Source organism: Trachurus trachurus, assembly GCF_905171665.1.
Source record: "Trachurus trachurus genome assembly, chromosome: 20".
In the NCBI taxonomy this organism is placed as follows: Eukaryota; Metazoa; Chordata; class Actinopteri; order Carangiformes; family Carangidae; genus Trachurus; species Trachurus trachurus.
Genome location: NC_139911.1, coordinates 23,266,517 through 23,285,779, shown reverse-complemented (window position 1 = coordinate 23,285,779; position 19,263 = coordinate 23,266,517). Strand labels below are relative to the sequence as shown.

The 19,263-nt window shown below is 40.2% G+C and overlaps 2 protein-coding genes across 2 annotated transcripts in view; one reads left to right on the top strand and one right to left on the bottom strand.

Annotated features, from left to right (window-relative positions):
• The window catches only part of LOC311003559 (protein NLRC3-like), a gene marked incomplete at both ends in the record, with an annotated part of 385,386 nt that overhangs the window by 337,169 nt on the left and 28,954 nt on the right, over positions 1-19,263 (top strand). The window lies entirely within an intron of this gene.
• LOC311003450 (interferon-induced very large GTPase 1-like) lies at positions 970-5,802 on the bottom strand (the record flags this gene model as incomplete). The annotated part of the gene is made up of 1 exon (XM_083995217.1): positions 970-5,802. One exon carries the CDS (start codon positions 5,800-5,802, stop codon positions 970-972), a length of 4,833 nt encoding a protein of 1,610 aa, XP_083851343.1.

The following is a 19,263-nucleotide window of genomic DNA, read 5'->3' as shown; positions in this document are numbered from 1 at the left end:
ATCATAAAATCAACCAATGTGTCATCAGAGACTAAGGAATCATGTTAATTTAAAATACTGATCTAACTGACAACAATAGCACAGCTGCAGTATTTTGAATTTGACTTCAGCAACGGTTTTAGCCACATTCTTACATATCACTCCTTTACATTGTCACTGCATCAGTTTAAATTAAGCTAGGTTTAATAAATGATACACTCCTTTTCCTCACATGACTACCAGGGAAACTGAATATCAGAAAAGCAGAACAACAAAAAACTGAACAAAACAACATTCATAAATGATAAAAAAAAAAACTATAAAACTATAGAACATGACTTAGATTCTTTGCATTAAGAATGAATATCAGATTATCTTGGACAGAGCATAACAACAAAGCTCATGCTGATGTAGATACAATGACAAATTATTAAAAATGAACATAACACAGCTGAACACTTTAAATACTTCTTCAACATAAAGCTTCCTGTAGACATAAACTTGAAATTTAATATATACTGTATAGCCAACACTTGCCCTTCATTCTTTGTTCTAAAAATTCATTTTCATAATTTCATCATATTCAACATTTTCCTCACCAATTTACAATCTTGTAATGATAAAACTAAAAAAAAAAAAAGAAAAAAAAAGAATCATTGTATCTGTTTAATTATTTTTCTTTCTCTAAACAAAATAGATGAAAGACAGCATATTGACTATTTCACCTTCATGGAAATGTTTCACAAAAATAATTTCACATTGATCAACTTTATAGATTACATGTTTAACATTATCACTTCAGTCTATGTGCCAGTTGTTCTTTTATGTAAGTCTTCATGAATAAAGCAGATTTGTGATTTCTGTGATTTGTGTTGATCAGTTGACTGTCCATAGTTAGTTGTTACAAAACAAACACAAAATCCCTTTCAATGATAAAATCAGAGTTTGTGAATATAGTTTGGAGTCTGATTTTATCATGTTTTGTCTTATTCACTTATACATTTCATCCAAACTTTGAATTGCTTCTTCTTTGCTGTATCTTCTCCACTCCCTGGGGATTTCTCCTCTGCCCTGGAATTTTAATTCATAGTGCTCCTCCAGTTGGGTTTGAAATTCACACACAAACCACTTCCAGTATGTCATATTGGACCCACCAGCGGTAATGCTCCAGTTAGCATAATCTGGACCAGCAATACGGTACAGTTTATAGGGAATGGATGTGTCTGATTTAGAACTAGGGTAAAACCTTCTATCAGTTGCAACTTTTGTTGTGCAGAAATCAACAGTCAGCTCCACTGTGTCGCTATGGTGCCATCCTTTAACTGCAGCAGATCTATGAAAAGGCACACTGTGGTCAGCATCTCTGTGATTTCTCACAGTGTTGATGCAAACAGCTCCACAGAATGGACACGTTTTCCAGCAGCACTTGCACAGCTGATCAATCAGGATTTCATTAGGCTGCATTCTGAATTCACTCATCTTACACAATGAGAGGTTGCTCATCTCCTTCATGATGTGTTCAAGGCATTTCTCTGTCTCTTCTTTCAGAAAGTCAAAACTGTTAATGTCTCTAAAGTCTTCAGGACAAATGCCATCAAATGTCAGCTCATCCTCTATCAAACTGGAGAATTCCTCCAGCCACATGTCTGTGTCTCCACTCTGATCTTTGACTGTTTCTGTTGCAGTGAGTAAAGCCCGACTCACAATTCTTTTCATGTCTTCAACATTTTTCTTGAGTATATCTTGTGCTTTATCTCTGTGTGATGTGAAGATGTATTTCTCCACTTCCTCTTTTATAAAATTCTGTACAGTTTCCTTTGGTTGATGGATGTAGGTGATGAAATTGCCAAAGTTCTCTTTCTCTGCCAATGACTTCAACACATGTTTTTCCAGGTTCAGTCTGTTCCCATTGAATGCTGGGAAACTGCACCTCATCTCTCCAGCGAGATCAATAGCAGTCTTGTTACAGACAGCCTCAACAGTGGAATCCTTCAGTTTGTCACAGATCAGTTCTGCGAGTACGACAGCAGAAGAGCTTTCTTTACAGAAGCTTATGAAAACATTGTAATATTGATTCTTTTTGCTTTCTAAATGAGCACGTGGATCATTCTTCTTCTTGAATTTCTCATGGGACTCTGAAAGCCAATTGCGAGCTTTGTTAAACACATAGAATGAGAGATCAACTGTGAACTCCTTCTTCAGAGCATATTTCCTCTCTGATTCAAATTCTGCAACTTCGTCTTTGACATATTTGGCCACTTCTTGCAGATAAGTTGAATTGTAGCCACTCCTAGCTACAGGTTTGTTCTTGATTGTGTCAAGTGACTGTTTTTCAACATTGGCAATCAAAGATCTGATCAATTGCTGATCTTCGTGCTGAAAAGAGCCTCTGAAGAAGCTAAAAACTGTTGTAACCACTTGGCCAATTATCTTTACTTTTTCTTTCTTCCCTCTCCTCTGAGGCTGTCTCTTATCACTCTTCTCCTGATACTTGGTGGCAGTCACATAACCAGAGTAATCACCAACCTTGGCTATTTTTTTGTATTTGCCATTTCTTCTGGATTCATTAATAAGGCCCCATTCAAAACCAAGCTCATGAATGATCTTTGTCTGATCATCCTCCAAGTCAATGTCTTCAATAGGTTTTATACCTGCAGTTAGTTCTTTCACCCAACCACTCCAAACAGAGTCAAACTGCTGTTTACATTCTTTTTCGTCCTCTATCTTGTCTTTCAACTGTTGAGCAAGCTCTTTGCTCTTCTGTAGCAGATTCTTCTCAAACTCTGTCTTCTGATCATCAAGCTTTTTACAAGCCTTCTTCTGCTGGATAACTTCATCCAGTTTTCTTTTCACTACTTTCAACAATTCATCATGAAACTCTTTGATTTTGATTTCAAATTGGCCTCGCCACTGAACCAACATTTCTTTGTCTCTGTCATCATCGAAGTACTTTGTCATATCTTTGGTGGTCTCTTCATACGTTTTGCTCATTTCTTTAGAAAGGTCACTTTGCTCAACTTTGTCAAGTTTTCCATTTTCAATTCTGTTATACAGCTTGTCTTCAATGGTCAACATGCTCTTCCTCAAGGCCCAGGTCCAGTTGCCATATTTGACCTCAAGGTTTCTGTACACTGCAATTTCAAGAGTGTTTTTGAAACTGAACACAAAGTTTTCGTTCAGTAGGGCATCCCACAGGTCCTGAATTTTGCTTTTGAACTGTGACAGAGTAAACCCAGTAGACTGTGAAGCTTTAGAGATGATGAAGTTCTTCAGCTCTTGGATGCTCTCACTGTAACCTGGATTTGGAGGAGCCATAGGTGGACTTCCCTCCCATAGCTGGGCAAAGTATTTCACATCTTTTTGCACATCAAATGCAATGACATCACTGAAACACTTGACATCACAGACCTCCTCTTTGGCAGCGAGTTGGGCCATCTGGTCCAGTTTCTCTTGCAACCGTCTCTTTCCATCCATGTTCTTCTCTGCAGCTGAAATATCTGTAACATTCTGGTGAACAAACACACAACTTGGAGAAAATTTAACTTTCTTCATCCTCATGAAAGCCTGAACAACAATCTGCAGAACATCCTGCATGTCAGCTGGATTCTCTCCAAATATGTTGATCAGTGTCATGTTTCCCAGTCCAACAACAAATGTTGCCAGTTCATTGTCGTGGTGGAGAGTGGTGTTACCTGCTAGTTCAAGAGCACGCAGTCCTTCAGTGTCCACCACCAGAACGTAGTCAAACTTCAACTCTGTCTTCATCTCCTCTGACACTTTGACCAGCTGCATGAAGGCCCCCTTGGTGCATCTGCCAGCACTGACTGCAAATTGTAACCCAAACATGGCATTCAGCATGGTGGATTTTCCACTGCTTTGTACGCCCAAAACTGACAACACAAAAACTCTCTGGTTGCCCAGTTTCTTGATGACTTGATCTAAAAGACTAGAGACCCATGTCAGAGGCACATGACCTGCATCACCGTCCATCAGCTCCATGGGATGTCCTGATATCATCAGCTCTGCAGCCAGCTCAGGGTATTTAGACCAGGCAGTCCGTCTCCTCTGCGTTTGTCTCTGCAGAGATTTATGGGCTTCATAGATCTGTCCCATTTCTCGAAAGATGTGCTCCAAGCCAAAATTGGCTGCCTGCAGTTTTTTGGATATTTGTTCAAGCTCATCTTGTTTTGTTTTTAACTTTTTGCCATGGTCTTCCATTTGAGATTTCTTTTGCTTCTCATCACAGCTATCAGGTTTGTAATGTTTCTTCTTCATGGCCAAGAGCTCAGACCATTTCTCATCATAGTTTTGGAGAATTGATGTGAGATCGTCTGTGGAGAGGGCATCTATTAAGATCTGAGTCCATTTCAGGAAATACTCTTTGTCAGTTGATCTCAAAGTTGAAAGAGTTTCAATGAACAACTTCACCAGTTCACTGCAGGAAGCATCACATTGTTGTTGTCGTATTTTCTTCAGTTTTTCTTCCTTTTCACTCTTCTCCTTTTCATAGTTTCCTTTGTTTCCTGTGAGGTGATACAGTTCTTCCTGTGTTCTGCACCAATCATGCCACAGTCGGCCATGACAAGGCAGGAATTTATCTTTAATTTTGGAAACATCCATCTTCTGAAATAAATTCACTATCTTCATAGCAGCAGATTTTCCTGTTTGACAGACTGTGTCTTCTTCATCCACTCTGATTCCAGGTATGTTGGCCATGGTTTCAAGCTGGAAGGATGTATGTGGTCCAGACAAGATCTCTCTAATCATCCTTTTCAGCTCTTCATACACATCTGACTGGCTCCTGTCTTTTAGACCCATTTTGTATTTCCCCTTTTTTATCTCAACAACATCACAACTGTCATCAACAGTGAGACAAATGAGAGGCTTTGGAGACTTCAGAAGAGCTGAGATAACTGTCATATATTTATCACCTTTTCTCAGAGTTGGGACAAGAACAATATTGACTGAACATTTTTCAGTCAGTATGTCACACTGTTTTTCCATTGACAGAGCATCACCATGAAGATTACAGAAGGCAGTGCAGTCAGTGAAGGCATCATTGGGTTTCCCAGCAGGACAGTACCAGGCAATCTCTGCCACACCATCCATCAGATGGCGAGACTTGGTGCTACCTGGACAGTCTCTGTGGAAGAAGGTGTCGTGACGGTCGTTGATCAAAGTGTTGATCAACTGAGATTTAGACACTGACAGTGAACCAAGGCGGAAAAAGAACAACATGGGTATCTCAGCTTCACAGATGGGCAAACTCTTCATGGTGATGTTTGGATTATCTTTGATTTCACTTATCTTCCATGTTTTTCTTATTTGCCTGAATGTCCACAGAGGACACTCAACTTCCATTGTGACTGGGTCAGGGACAAGTAAAGGTAAGGCGTATTGACACTGTGAGAGCTTGGTCACCATGTTCTGCTTCAGGAAGCTGTCTGAGCAGTGAAACACTGCCATTTGAACGTCCATTGGATGAACATGAGTCTTTTTTGATTGATCGCAGTCAACAGAGGTGTTGTAAAAAACATCTAAATCACTTTCATCTGTGTCAGAACTTCCAGGCACTGCAGTAGGATTTGAATGGCTCACCTCAGCACTGTCTTGTCTTACAGATATATATCTGGCTCTGTAGTTTAACATCATCAGCTTCTGAAGAAAGGTATGAGCTAGATCCTTCTCAGATATTTCATGTTCCTGTTTCACTGGTCGCCCTATTTTAAGAAAATCTGCAGGTGACAACTTCTGTTGATGTTCGCCTGGAAGGTGAAGTCTGTGGAGCAGATCTTCAGTTTCTTTATGACCTTGGTTCTTCATTTTCAGCTCTTCAGAAGTTAGCAGATAGATAGCTGCAAATAATTAAAAAAAAAACACATACAATATCACTAAGAGGGACAGAGGTAAATGGTACTCAGATCTTGTGGAGGGAAAAAACATTTCTAAACTTCTTTCCATTCCATATCTAAGATAATAACAGTATACAGCCAGCCAGATGGTTAGATGGATGTGACACTGACCTATTTTAATTTTTCAGTGGTCAGTGTGAAATAATTTTGTGTTAAAAGCTTAAAATCCCAAATACAGTGGGAATTTCTATATTGGGCTGTAAAAGCTATAGACAATTTTACAGAGAATCAGCTGATCAGATTTAATAAATGAGACACATAAATGTGATATTATGCATATTTGTACAATTTTGCCCCCCAATTTAAATTTCTGAAATATACTAACTAGTCTGGGATTTGACCGTAATGTTTTGAAAAATGCCCTTTTCTTTTGAGAACTGAGGCAAAATAAACGAGACAAATGAACTATTCTGAGAACTGCTATGCAAATTATGTTTTTATGTGAGAATAATATTGTAGCAATAAGAGTGACTGTAAGTTAATTAAAAAAATGTCACCTTTCACTTTGATTGGAGATGTAGACTTGATTTCAGATTCTTCTTTCACTATCATGCTGTCACCATTCTCCTCTCAGCATTCAGCATCATCACCATGGTCACACACTACGCCAAAAAATATTAACCAGTTTAGAAAAGTTGAGAACAATTGGTGAAGGTAGGTGATAGGTCATGATATGTGTGTAACATGCAATGTTGGGCAAGTTACTGAAAATGAATAATTGCTCACAGTTACTAGAGAGTTTCCTTGGAAAGTAACTAGGAATTGTTCCTCACTTTACAAAAGTAATTAGTTAAATTATTCGTCAAACAGTAATTATTCCCAACTCTGGTAATGTGCAACATGAAAGTAGAGTTGTATTTGAGGAAATAATGTTGTAGTATGTATGCCAGTTTGAATAGAATAGAATAGAAGCTTTATAGTCATCATATATTGCATTACAGTAACACGATGAAATTCAAGGTGGATCAGTCCAACAAAAAGACACTCAACTATAAAAGATATGATCTAAATAGGATCTCATCATTCTCTCTTTTGCAGCTGCAGTATATTATTCTATCCATTATGGCATGTCACTTAAAAAATGACATACTATGAAGAATCACATTGATTATATGATGGCCTCTGGGTGGGTTGTCCCTATCTTGCTCCTCCTTCTGGCTCTTTGTTTCAGGTGGTTGGTGGGTGGGGCTGAGACCTGAGCAGGCTGGGCTCAGTAGGCTATAAATCGGGGCTGCAGGATTCACTCTCTCTTTCCTCTTCCTGGCTGGCTGACTCCATCTTGAACCTTTGTTTGATTTTGCTTTACTCTGATATACACTCACCAACTCTCAGTACTCACACATCCAGACATTGCTTACACACTGGCCTACTGATAAACCAACTACATACACTTGTTCCTTTTTCAATAAATGTATTGTATTGTATGCATTATTTAAAAGCATGTGTAGTCTCTCTCCTTTGCTACAACCTTTTGAGCTTGGTTGTGACATAGACTACACAGTCTAAATATGTGACATGAATCGGTAGCACTTTACAATAAGGGTCCCTAAATTAACGTTAGTTAGTACATTATTAAGCATTACAGTAATATATAAACTAATGTGTTAATTAATGCTGAGTAATGCATACATAATGATAACTAATTACATTATTCAACTTTTAATTTATTAACTAACTTTGAGTAGTAAACGTTAATTAACTGCTTACTAATAGGCTACATTAATTAATGTGTTTCATAATCCTAAGTAATACATAATAATGATTGTTAATATATCTGTAAACAGTTAATTAATGCTTAATAATGTACTAACTAACGTTAATTAAGGGACCCTCATTGTAAAGTGTTACCCATGAATCTAACATCAACAAGCAAAGATTTACTAACAAGGACCTTGCACATCTTGAAATTTCAATGTGTAGCTTCTTTCTTTGGATGCTGCTACAGGAAATGAATCACTCTAATATGTCAGCATCGATTCTAAAATAAATAAATAAATAAATAAATACTGTGTATGTTGACATTTCTCAAATTTTTGATGAGAAATATGGAGCAGCATCTATGAATTAGTCAGTGCAATATTTCACCTGTGACTTATAAAAATACATTTACACCAAAGCAACAATGGGCTTTTGATTACCTAATGAGCTGCCAGGTCCAAGTCCACACTTACTGCATATAGATGAGGCAGACATCATGTGTCTTGATAAAACAATATGCTAAGTAAATATAGTCAGAGAAGAGAATCTATGATGCAACTTACGTGTATCTGTAAAAAAAATTAATGACTGATGTAGGTGAAAAAATGCTGCCTTTACCTGTTTTCGGCTGCACTCTCCTCCAACTTGATTGCAGGGTCAGAAAACAAATGGATCTGCATTAAAACAATATTTGTTCAGCAAACTATGTTTATTTTATGAAATGTTGTTTTCAAAAAATTAGATCACAGTTATTATTGACCACAGGGGGTTTCACCAGTCCAACTCTACTCTTTCAACTTGCTCCCATCAACAAGCAGTTCCATTTAGTCACAGGTATAGCAGATCTTTATGAAAAACAATGTCAATTGACAACGCAGAGTTTTCATATGTTCCATCTGCTACAATGAGGTTAATGTCATTTAGGACATTTTTACAGCCTAAACAGTCCTGTAGTGAATTTGCCTGGTGCGCACTCTCGTGTTCACGTGATTCACGTGTGCATCGTGCCTGACACAGACAGGTCCATAAAACTACACAAAAACCTTGAAATATTCCTCCACACCGCTCATCCGCTGCAATCCAAGTGTCCTGAAGGGAGATAGTCCAGAGTTTACTGGAAACTACCTAATTAAGGCAAGTCCAGTCACGTCCGTGTGCATGGCGTGAACGCGCCCCAGGCAAATACAATACAGGACTGTTTAGGCTGTAAAAATGTCCTAAATGAGGTTGTTTCCAGTAAACTCTGGACTATATATCCCATTCCCTTCAGGACACTTGGATTGCAGTGGATGAGCAGTGTGGAGGAATATTTAAATGGTTGTTGTGTAGTTTTATGGACCTGTTTGTGTCGGGCCCTATTAATCTCATATAAAGTTTTTTTACGAACCGGCCTCCCGGGTCTCCAGATGCACTTTGAGGAATAAAAAACTACTGCAGAGTATTCATCAGGTTGAGTCACTAATGCCTGAATTTCATGTTTTGGTGAACTATTCCTTTAAGATAGTCTACAACTACACATTTAAAAAAAACTCTTTTCCCTGCAAAACTATATGGACCTAACGTCTCTGGCTACATAAGAAATTACATAAAATTAAACATGGTGTACATACATAATGCCCCAGAGCCTAATAATTATTGTCTGTGAAAGGACAAACTGAGCACTTTCTCACCACTCATTATTACCCTGGCCTAGCACAAGCTGTTTTTTTCTGACACTGGAATCATCAAGAAGCTGGTTATTACAACTCATCAACTATCAGGTGAATCCTCAATTGTGCCTTCATTATGATCCTACACTCTGTTTTTGTACCACATTATAAAGTGCTACAGTTAAAAAAAATATTTGATTGATATGAATTGGAAGTCAGAATTGATCTGTGTCCATTTTTGTCTTGCTGAGTCTGTGTTTCTGTCAAGTCAATAGTGTGTTCTTGTTATGTAAAATATAAAACAACTGAAGTCACAAAAAAGTGTCTGCTACACAACCATATATCAAAATATATTAGTAGTTGTGTACACTCACCTTTTCTCAGGTGTCTCATTTCCTGTATCTCTGCCTGGTCTGTCTGTATTGCTGCTTTGTCAGAGAATCTGCCTGTACTGAATCAATAGAGACTGACAGCTGTGAGAGCTGCCCCTCACAAACTCCACCCAGAGAAGAATATGATTTATACAATGAGATAGGCTATAACAATAAAAGTTAAATTAAGAGAGCTGCATTTCCCTGGAACCATGTGACGTAGGGGAAAATGAAGGGGCCTATAAAGCAATAATAGTGGGTTGAAAGTACAATGGAGTGATATAACTGTGGCATAAAGTTCATGATGATTCTGAATTTTAAAAAAGTAAATAAGTTCTGTGTTCATGCACACTTTATTCATTTTAGACATTCAAGACAGGAATGAAAAGGTGGAAGTTAAAGCATGGCTTATTACGCCTACCCTTTTACAAAATAAGTTAATTTACACACATGCACATCCTACTAATTTATTTATGTACAAATGAACAAACAAACAAACAAGAAGTAAAAAGGATATACAACAGTCAGCAGTGTTAATAATTCTGATTCATATGAATTGATCATCCTGTTTTTTTAGTTTTTTAAGGGCCAGAGCGCGGACGAATTTGACGACCAGGAGACTATTGAAATTGTGCTGTTTATTCTAATCTGATATTTTACTGTACAGTGTGTCTACTAACTGTTGCTGCTGCTGCAATGTCTACATCATCATCCAGTACACCACCACAATCACCTAGAACTACAACCCACAGCTCTATGAGCCAGTTTTTGCAAAAGGCTATGATGACCCCAGCAAGACAGAACACAATTGATAAGAAACTGGCAAAAATGGTTGCACGTGATTTTCAGCCATTCTCAATCGTGGATGACAAAGGATTCAGAAGCTACACTCATGCTCTCTCAATACAATGTATGCACTTCCAAGCAGGAAAACACTTTCCCAAAAAATCATCCCAGGCCTGACAGAGAACATGCTTCACTCCAAGAAAGGGTCAAAAAAGCCACAGCTAGCCTATTTGTTTAACAACTGACTGCTGGACATCCCAACCCACCACGTCATAGTATGTTACAGCCTCTAAAATGTTAATCCTGTGCAAGGGTCTGGAGAGTGACAGCTGACCAGACCAGAGTAACCACAGGGAAAGTGAAACAGTTAGTGAATACTCCCTGTGCATCCATGGACAGAAGGTTCCACAGAATGGATTATAACAGAAACCACTATTCTCGACCTAAGATTCAAAAAGCTAGCTTTTAATGACAACAGAGCTGTTGATGAAGCTCTTCAGAGAATAACTGCAGCAGCAGCAGAGCAGAGCTGGTTGGAGACCTAGCCACGTGATGGCACGGAGCATTCTGTCCCCAGAGGGAATCTTCTCCAAAACAGGGCAGATAATAACAGAAAGAAGAAACAGGAGGGATCAACCCCTCGAAGCTGAGGCAATTGGGTTTTCTCAATTCCAATCTTCGCTAAGGATTTTGTTGTGTGATTCTGTGAGTTTGTCCAGGTTGCTTCTTTTCCTCTGTGACTTTGTTCCAGTGTCCACAGATTCCTGATAGTGAACGGAAGTTTATCTCCAAATAATCAAATAGCAACGTTTGTTTTTACAGAGATAAATGCTTGTGAATGTTTCAGGTAGATGTTGGCATAGATCAGTCAAAAGGGGGCGCTGTAATCAGGCTGAACAACAACGTGCTCTTTACATTTGATTCTCTTATTTCTGTTCTGCTGATCTTCTGTATTGGTAATCTGTAATGAGTTCCTCAGCTGTACCTGTTCATTATACGACCATGGGATTCAGTTATTTGTAAATATACTGTATACACTGAGGAGTGTGCTCCATGTGTCATGAAATCAAATAGTGAATCAAGAAGTGTTGGTGAAGAACTTTTTTTTTAAAAAATTGATTGTAACGAAAATCAGTTCTTATCATTTATCTCCATATTCCTTGTGTTATTCAAGCCAGAGGAGATTATTCTGTCTCTTTAAGAAAGTGCACAGACACACCGTGATAGTCACATGATTTACAGAAGTATAAGAGCGGAGGAGCAGCTCTGCAGGTAATCATTAAATTAATAGAGGGAGGATTGAAGGCAAGGCAGGTGTATCTGTATAGTCCTTTTTTGTCTCAAAAGCTACACAGCATCATCAGGCTTTAGACCCTCACACCCACTGAGGAAAAACCCCCAAGAAAACTCTTAAAAGGAAAAAATAAAAAACAGGAAAAAGCGCAGGGTGGAATTGAAGTCTTTACTCAGACCAGAGCAGGAGAACAAGGTGAGTTAAACTTATGTCCTGATGATTCTGTTGTACCTGTATGGACAATGGAGAAGATTAAGATCTGTTGGTTGTGTGAGGTGCAGTGTTGAGTTTAACCGTGTATTATGTGTTTGTTACTTCCTGTCCTGCCAGACTTGGGTCTACTTCCTGTGTTTATGCACTAACCGTCAGTGTTACTGGTTTGACTCTCAGACTGACTGAAGTACAGAAGATGAGTGATTGTGCAGAGGAGAAGGGGAACACAGGAGAGACTTCAGGATCTGAAGACAGTGATCCATCCAAAGATGATCCGTCGTCCAGTCATGAGCCTCCAGGTACAAGGTAAGAGACCTGCAACTAACATCCAGCATTTTGTTTCTGTGCTGATGGCCAACAGTCCAGGAAATGAGAGAGAGATAACATATCATGAATGCTGCAGTTTATGGTTGGCACTTTGATCTGAAGTTCACCAAGTCTCATCACTATGAAGCATTTATCAGTTTCAGAGCTCCTCTAAGGTTCATCAGGGCCGACAGGAAGAAAGCCAATCTGAAAAACTAGCCTACAGTGGGTACTAGTTTCATTTGGACGTTTCCCTCACGGAAAGCGTGATTCACGCGTTGCGTGAAATTGTAGGTCACATATAGCCACTAGGTGGAAGCATCGTACTGAGATGCAGCTCAAAAGATTTTGGGGTAATTCCACGTTTGACCACAACGTAGCTGCAATGGAGAGTGGCGCTGTTCGTAGGTCATAGGCTACTTCATTTGCAGCTGTGGTCGAGAGAGCTAGAGAGTGGATGGAGAGAGGGACCGCTACGCCGGTCAATCAGATCAATGTTGTTTTTTATTCTATCACAGTGGTTACAGCAGGCGAGGCGCCAGGATTTCCATTTTGGACGGGCCACAGTCATTTTGGATAGGCCACTACTTAGAAAAAAATAACACTAACATAGGCTACATAGAGTTGGAAATTATTCCTGAATGACTCGTTCGTGTCTATATTGCCTTGAAAGCACACATCCGATCTGCTGAGACCTATGGCTGAGACGAGCTTTGACAGCGCGGTGCGCCGCTCTCTCTCCCGTTAAAAGTCAATCTAGCTCACCCAGCGGACCCCTCTCTCTCTCTCCTCGTCTCTCTCGCTCTCACTGTCTCTCCTGTTACTTATAGCCTATGTGTTTAACCAAATACACGAAAAGCCAAATCAAATCAGAAATGCGTAGCCCACTTCTTTTTAACTCACTTATTTTCATAAAGTAGGCCTAATAAAATATCTGGACATTTTGCCATCGTTAACATTGAGACAAAAGGCTGCAGGAATGGAAGAAGAATTGTTTGTTTGTTACTTTGTTGATGCTACTTTAATCGTAGAATGGAGCCACAACGAGCTGATTTCAGCCAAGAGCAGCAGGTTGTTTTATCACAGCCTGAAGCAACAGTGTTGCTTCAATAACAAGAGGAGGCTGCTTTTAATTTCTGACAGCTGAACATTGCGCTTTTATATGAAGCTTATCCAAACAAAAAACTAGAGCAACAACAACTGTCATTTTTTTTAAAATTTGTGTTTGATTGTTTTTGCTCTGTGTGTCGCGGTGATAACTTAACCGTGAAAAGTAGGCTACAACACACACAACATAACGTTACAGCCGCAGTGTTGTGAGTGAGTCATGTCGGGACCAGAGCGATTGCTGGTCGGGACAACCAGGCTTCATGAACCCGCTCCACAGACCCCGGTGCCCGGCTGCCGCCGCCGCTGCTGCTGCTGCGGGGAAGGCGAAGCTCACTGCCAGGATCACCGCCGGAGCAGCGGCGCGGCCAGGCTCACACACCCGGGGAAGGCGATCCTGGCAGTGAGGGTGTGTGAGCCTGGCCGCTGCCGCCGCCGCTGGGGGCGGCCAGGTGGGGAAGGCGATCAGTGAGCTACGCCTTCTGCGGCGGGGGCGGCCAGGCTCACACACCTAGGGAAGGGAAGGCCATCCTGGCAGTTAAGAGGAGAAACTTTCTGCTTAAGTTGTTGTTAAGTTCAGGAGCAGCGGAGCGACTCGCGGCTGCAGCTCTGTTCACTTCACACACTGAGAATGGAGTTTGTTTTCTTCCGGTAGACGTAAATACGTAAACACGTGTACCCCCTGTCCAATCAGAACGCTTCCCGACCCCCAGACGTTAAGCAGAATTAAATAAAGGCGATTTAATGTGTTTTCCATGTAAACCCCAATTCGTAATTATTATTTCCATGTAAACTCGAAGGAGAATATTTTAATTCCGAACTATTTAATTCAGAATAATTAATTCCGAATTAAAAAAACATCATGTAAACACTGATTGTAGCCTAATAGAATGCGAGTGGGTGTGTGTATGAAAATCGCTACAGTGAACTGGTGCTCTGGTTTTTAGGTGCTCTATCTCATAGTTTCAAAGAAAACGGATTGATTGATTTTTACTTAACGAAATTAAACGAAAACAATATATAGGCCTATTACTATATTGTTGCAACTTTAGAAAATATAATCCAGGGGAAAAGGGGTTTACAAATATGGACCAAAACAGCTCAGTAATAGCCTACGCACAAAAATCCAAAAGAAACGAAAATGAACACACACAAAAAAACTAAACATCATGAAGTGGTCTCAATCTGTGTTTTACGCATGCCTCTGTGCGTCTGGCACATGTGTCTTGGAGTTCTGAATGGAGGCTGTATGTTCAGCTCCCCTTACATGTGAAATGTATTACATGAAACGACGAAATTTCTTCACTTAGACTATGAACTGAAAAGTGTGAGGAGAGCTACTGTAGGAACCGGTTTTTCTGTTCAAAGCAAACAGCTGTGTGAAGTAGCCTACTGTGGGGGGCAGGACTTCTGTCTGACAATGCGGAGTGAAGTATCCACAAACACACCCATTGGTCAGAGATAAAGAGGATGCTAATGTGTCGCTAATGTGTTACATTGTGTCCAGCTGTCGTCACAGCAATTACTACGCTGGTTATCAACTCGGTAACTCAACCCTGGTTTGTCTTATTGTGAATCTGTGAACGCGCACGTATAAAGGGAGGATTCAAGGCAGCAGACAAATCACAAACAGAGCACTGACGCGCCAGAGAGAAGCGAGGTGACCGCAGCGCAGCGCACACCTCATTTCTCCTGTGAGGAAGAAGAGAAAAAAAGAAGCCCGTGGTCCGACCTGACCCAGTTATTAAATGGTTGTTTAACTGGTGCTGATTAAACTTGTAAATGAATGCTGCTCTGAATCGATCAGACCTATTTTAATCAGTGGCCAAACAACAGAACCATTTTATTATATTAGACTATATATTTTCCATTTTTGCTGAGCATAAGGTTTGTTCTAAATTAAATAAAAGCCTGTCCCAGACGCGTGTCTCTAAACGGGTCCGCTCGACACACACACACACACACACACACACACACACACACACACACACACACACACACACACACACACAAAACATGGATGAATGAAACCTCATCAACTTTGTATCGGCCACGTCTTGTAGCCTATTTCTATCGAGGAAAGGTTATTTCAGGATATTATTTCTTATCGCCCAGCCCGAAAGTGACACAGGCTCTTGCCCGTTTATTCACGAGAAATCATCCAGCTACACTCTGAATCAAACAAGGTGGGGAATGAGAAATCTGTGGCACTACTGTACAGTAGTTCGCTCATTTTAAAAACACAGACGGGTGTTTGGAGCTGACGAGACTGAGAACCGAAAAAAGAGAGTGATATGTATAGGCCTACTGTAGCTGCCGTCGTCACATTTTTCTCATTGAAAAACTATACTGTATTATTATTATATTGCATTCCCCATTCCTGTTCACTGCTCCGTGCTGCTGTCTTATAGAGGCGCTCCTGCTCACAGATGCCACCTGGCGGTTGTTTGGGCACATTGCAGCTTCTGGTGAAAACACAATTACTCCTCCACAAAAAATCCGCGTGAGTCTCTCGTGACTCACGCGTGAAATCGTCCAAATGAAACTAGTACCCACTGTACATACAGTAGATCCACATGTCAATACAAAAACTTTTTTCTTGGTTGAAACTCGCTGACCATGAGGAACGAGATGTAACTGGGGATAATATAGGTGGATTATTAAACAGAAACCAACCCAGTGACGTCATAGACTGTTGAACGACAAGATGGTCGCGCCCTAGCTAAAAAATGCTAAATTAAACTGTTAGTTTGAGAATTTTTAAGTACACTATAAATCCATGTAATGAATTTCGTTAAATTATCATATCAATTCATCCTAATTTAATCTGAAAAATCTGTGTGAGTAAACTTCAAGTTTGGCACGACAGTTCATCTGCACTCAATAACAAAGATTTTTTCAGTAAAGATCAAAGGTCAACATGAGAAGATGTCTCACAAACTATGAATATTCTCTGAGACTCTGGATTAACAGGGGTCAGATCATCTGGAACTAGTCTGAGAGGAGGAGAAAATGACCGGACCTCATGTATTAATGTTGCGTACACACAAAAAAGTGGCGTACGTCATTTTCCGATGTATCAAAAGTGAAATGACCGTGGAAAAGTGCGGTGGCCCACGCCAACTCCATGGCTGGCGTACGCACGTTTCTACAGCTATGTTCCTTTGGCGACACTTAGAGGTGATGCTGGGAAACTGTTAATAATGTGAAAACAATTAGTCCTCAGAGTAATGTGCACATCAGATACACATAAACAACTAACCCATTCACATGTTGCAGTTAGATAGGTGGATATAAAAGCATTGCAAAGTGGTGCAGAAAATACCGTCAGCTAAGATATTGCAGATTCTGCAGTGCGAAGTGTACATGAGTCCCGGAGGGTTTTTCTTTTCTTTTCTTTTTTTTTTTGCACATGATGACTTATTTTGTTTCCGAGGGCAATTCTCTTGGAACTGTGTGCAGTGGCCTGAGAGCGCAACACGGCGGGGAGCCATGGGTTGCCTGTATCCGTACAGGTGCTGACCACGCTGGGGAAGACAGGAGCGAGAGCCAGTTTTCCCAATCTTATGTAATCGGAGCTATCAACTTCACATACGTTGCCATAAAGACGTCATCATGGGATGGATTTGTTTGTGTGGACAGGAAGCATTTTTATACTATAAATACAGATCATATGTGATGTGTAAATGCATCAAATAACAAACATTGTGGCAAGATGGCTGGTTAAGCGCACGATTCATTCATTCTAACTAACAGCATGGTTGGGAACAGATTACATGCTGGCACTGTACGTGCGCAAAGTAAATGTATTTGTTTAATTGTCCTATAACCCCCCGATGCACATTGAGCATGTCCGCCCAAATATCACACTGTCAGTGACTTTCTTTTTTTGCTGGTTAAACTATACACACTGTGTGAAGTACTTAAAGCAGAAGTAGGGGAGAGTGGGGTAAAGTGAGACACTTTTTACATTTGCTCCCCACTAAGCAAGCTAAAATGATTTATCAGTAAAGTTTACACATTTCCCATTAATTCAGGATGTTGCCTAGCAATGGAAATTATCAGAATGTATTTAGGACGAAGGACAGTGAAAATATGATTGTTTTAAAAAAAGTGGTCTCGTGTCTCACTTTACCCCAGGTCAGGGGTAAACTGAGACAAACTAGAAAAATCAATGGGGTAAATTGATCCACTTACTTTTTCCACTCTGAAACTACCATAACAACACATGTTGGAACAGCTAGAGTCCTGACAGCTAGCTTGACAACCACACTCCCCAAAACTAATGTCGGACATAATCATGGGAATTGGTCAATTAAGCACTTTTGTTTTCTCAATGCAAAGTGACTCAAGAACAAAATCAAATACAACACAAAATGTTTTAATTAACATTCAAATGACAGATAGAACCAGTTAGATAGTCTGGGGGTCAGATTGTAGGCCCCGACAATGGTGACCATTTTGATCAAAAGTCCTCTTGTGTGTGTGGGGAGCCGACAAAGTGGAATGTGACTAAAATTGAGTTAATTAACCAATAAAAAAGTGAGCTGACTGAGAGCACATAGCATAACAAAGCAGTGTGGCTACTAATCATTGATCACGCAAGATTTCTGGCTTGGGGGATAAGATTCTTGTGTAAATCTTTGTGTGTGGTGTGCTCACAGTGTCTCACTCTTGGATTTATTATAATACATCCATGGTCTCACTTTACCCCGCAGCATTTGTCTCACTTTACCCCAACACCCCCATTTTAGGAAAATAACCTCTCTTAGAAATTCAGGCTAATTTTCAGCCAGCATCATCACATGGTTTTATATGTTGGTAGTTCATCATCATGTATCATAGAAGTTTTTCTACCTGAATCAATTTGCTTTGGCGCAACAGTTGATTAAGTTGACCGCAAGAAAATTTACTTTTACATGCAAAAATCATATTTTTGTGAAAAAAACATGCTTTCCACAGCATCATGAGGTCCTCTCCTTCATAGCCATGGGGAAATGGAAGGGGCTTGAAAACATAATGGTCAGATGACCATAAATGTGTTCCGTTTTCTAGATATAGGGGGTGTCTCACATTACCCGGTGTCTCACATTGCCCCACTCTCCCCTAAGTGATATTTTTGTGTTAATATAAGTCTTAAATAGTTCTATCTTCCGACAGCAATCACTTACATACTGTAGAGTGTTTGGACCGAAACACGGGTCTGTCAGTCACTCTGCTCTGCTCTGAGCCGAGGAGAAAACTTTTATCGTATCCTACAAGTTTTATCCAATGAGGAGAGAGAACGGCATGCAGGGCTGTGTGTGCAGCCAAGGGACGCCGTGAATGTGGCGACGTAGGGACGAGGACCAATAGATCCATGACGAGGGCGGGGACTGCTAACTCCATCGGCTGACAAGACGTTATGGTGCGTTCAAGGCAGCCCGTAACCCGTGTTTTTCCGACCTGTGAAGTCGTACCAGTTCGATCTGGTACGAGTTCACCGGTCGGAAGTTACGAGTGGCCGTTATAGTGACTTTCACAGGTAAAACAGGTCGGAAAAACACGAGTGGGTTGCCTGGAACGCTACAAAGTCGTAAGTCGTGACTTGAAGCTGTAATTTATGGTTTCAAAAGCCTGCCTGGAACGCAGCATTAGCCAAAACGAACGGATCGCTTACTTCTGCTTTAATGTCAATAAACCCATGTGTAAAGTTGGACATGTGTCTTTATCAGTCTCCCTGGCGCACTTCTGCATTTATTTACTATGCGATCTGTGTATAAAAAAAAGCAAATGAAAATCGTAAATCCATTTCATATAATTTAATTATCGAGTAACACTGTCTGCTTTCATTTGGGATGACAGCGGTCGTCCGCTTCGCGTTCACCTTTATATCACACACACACTCTCCCACTTTACACGGCTCAACTTTATCGAGGAGCACTTTCAACTCAAATTTGGTTAACACT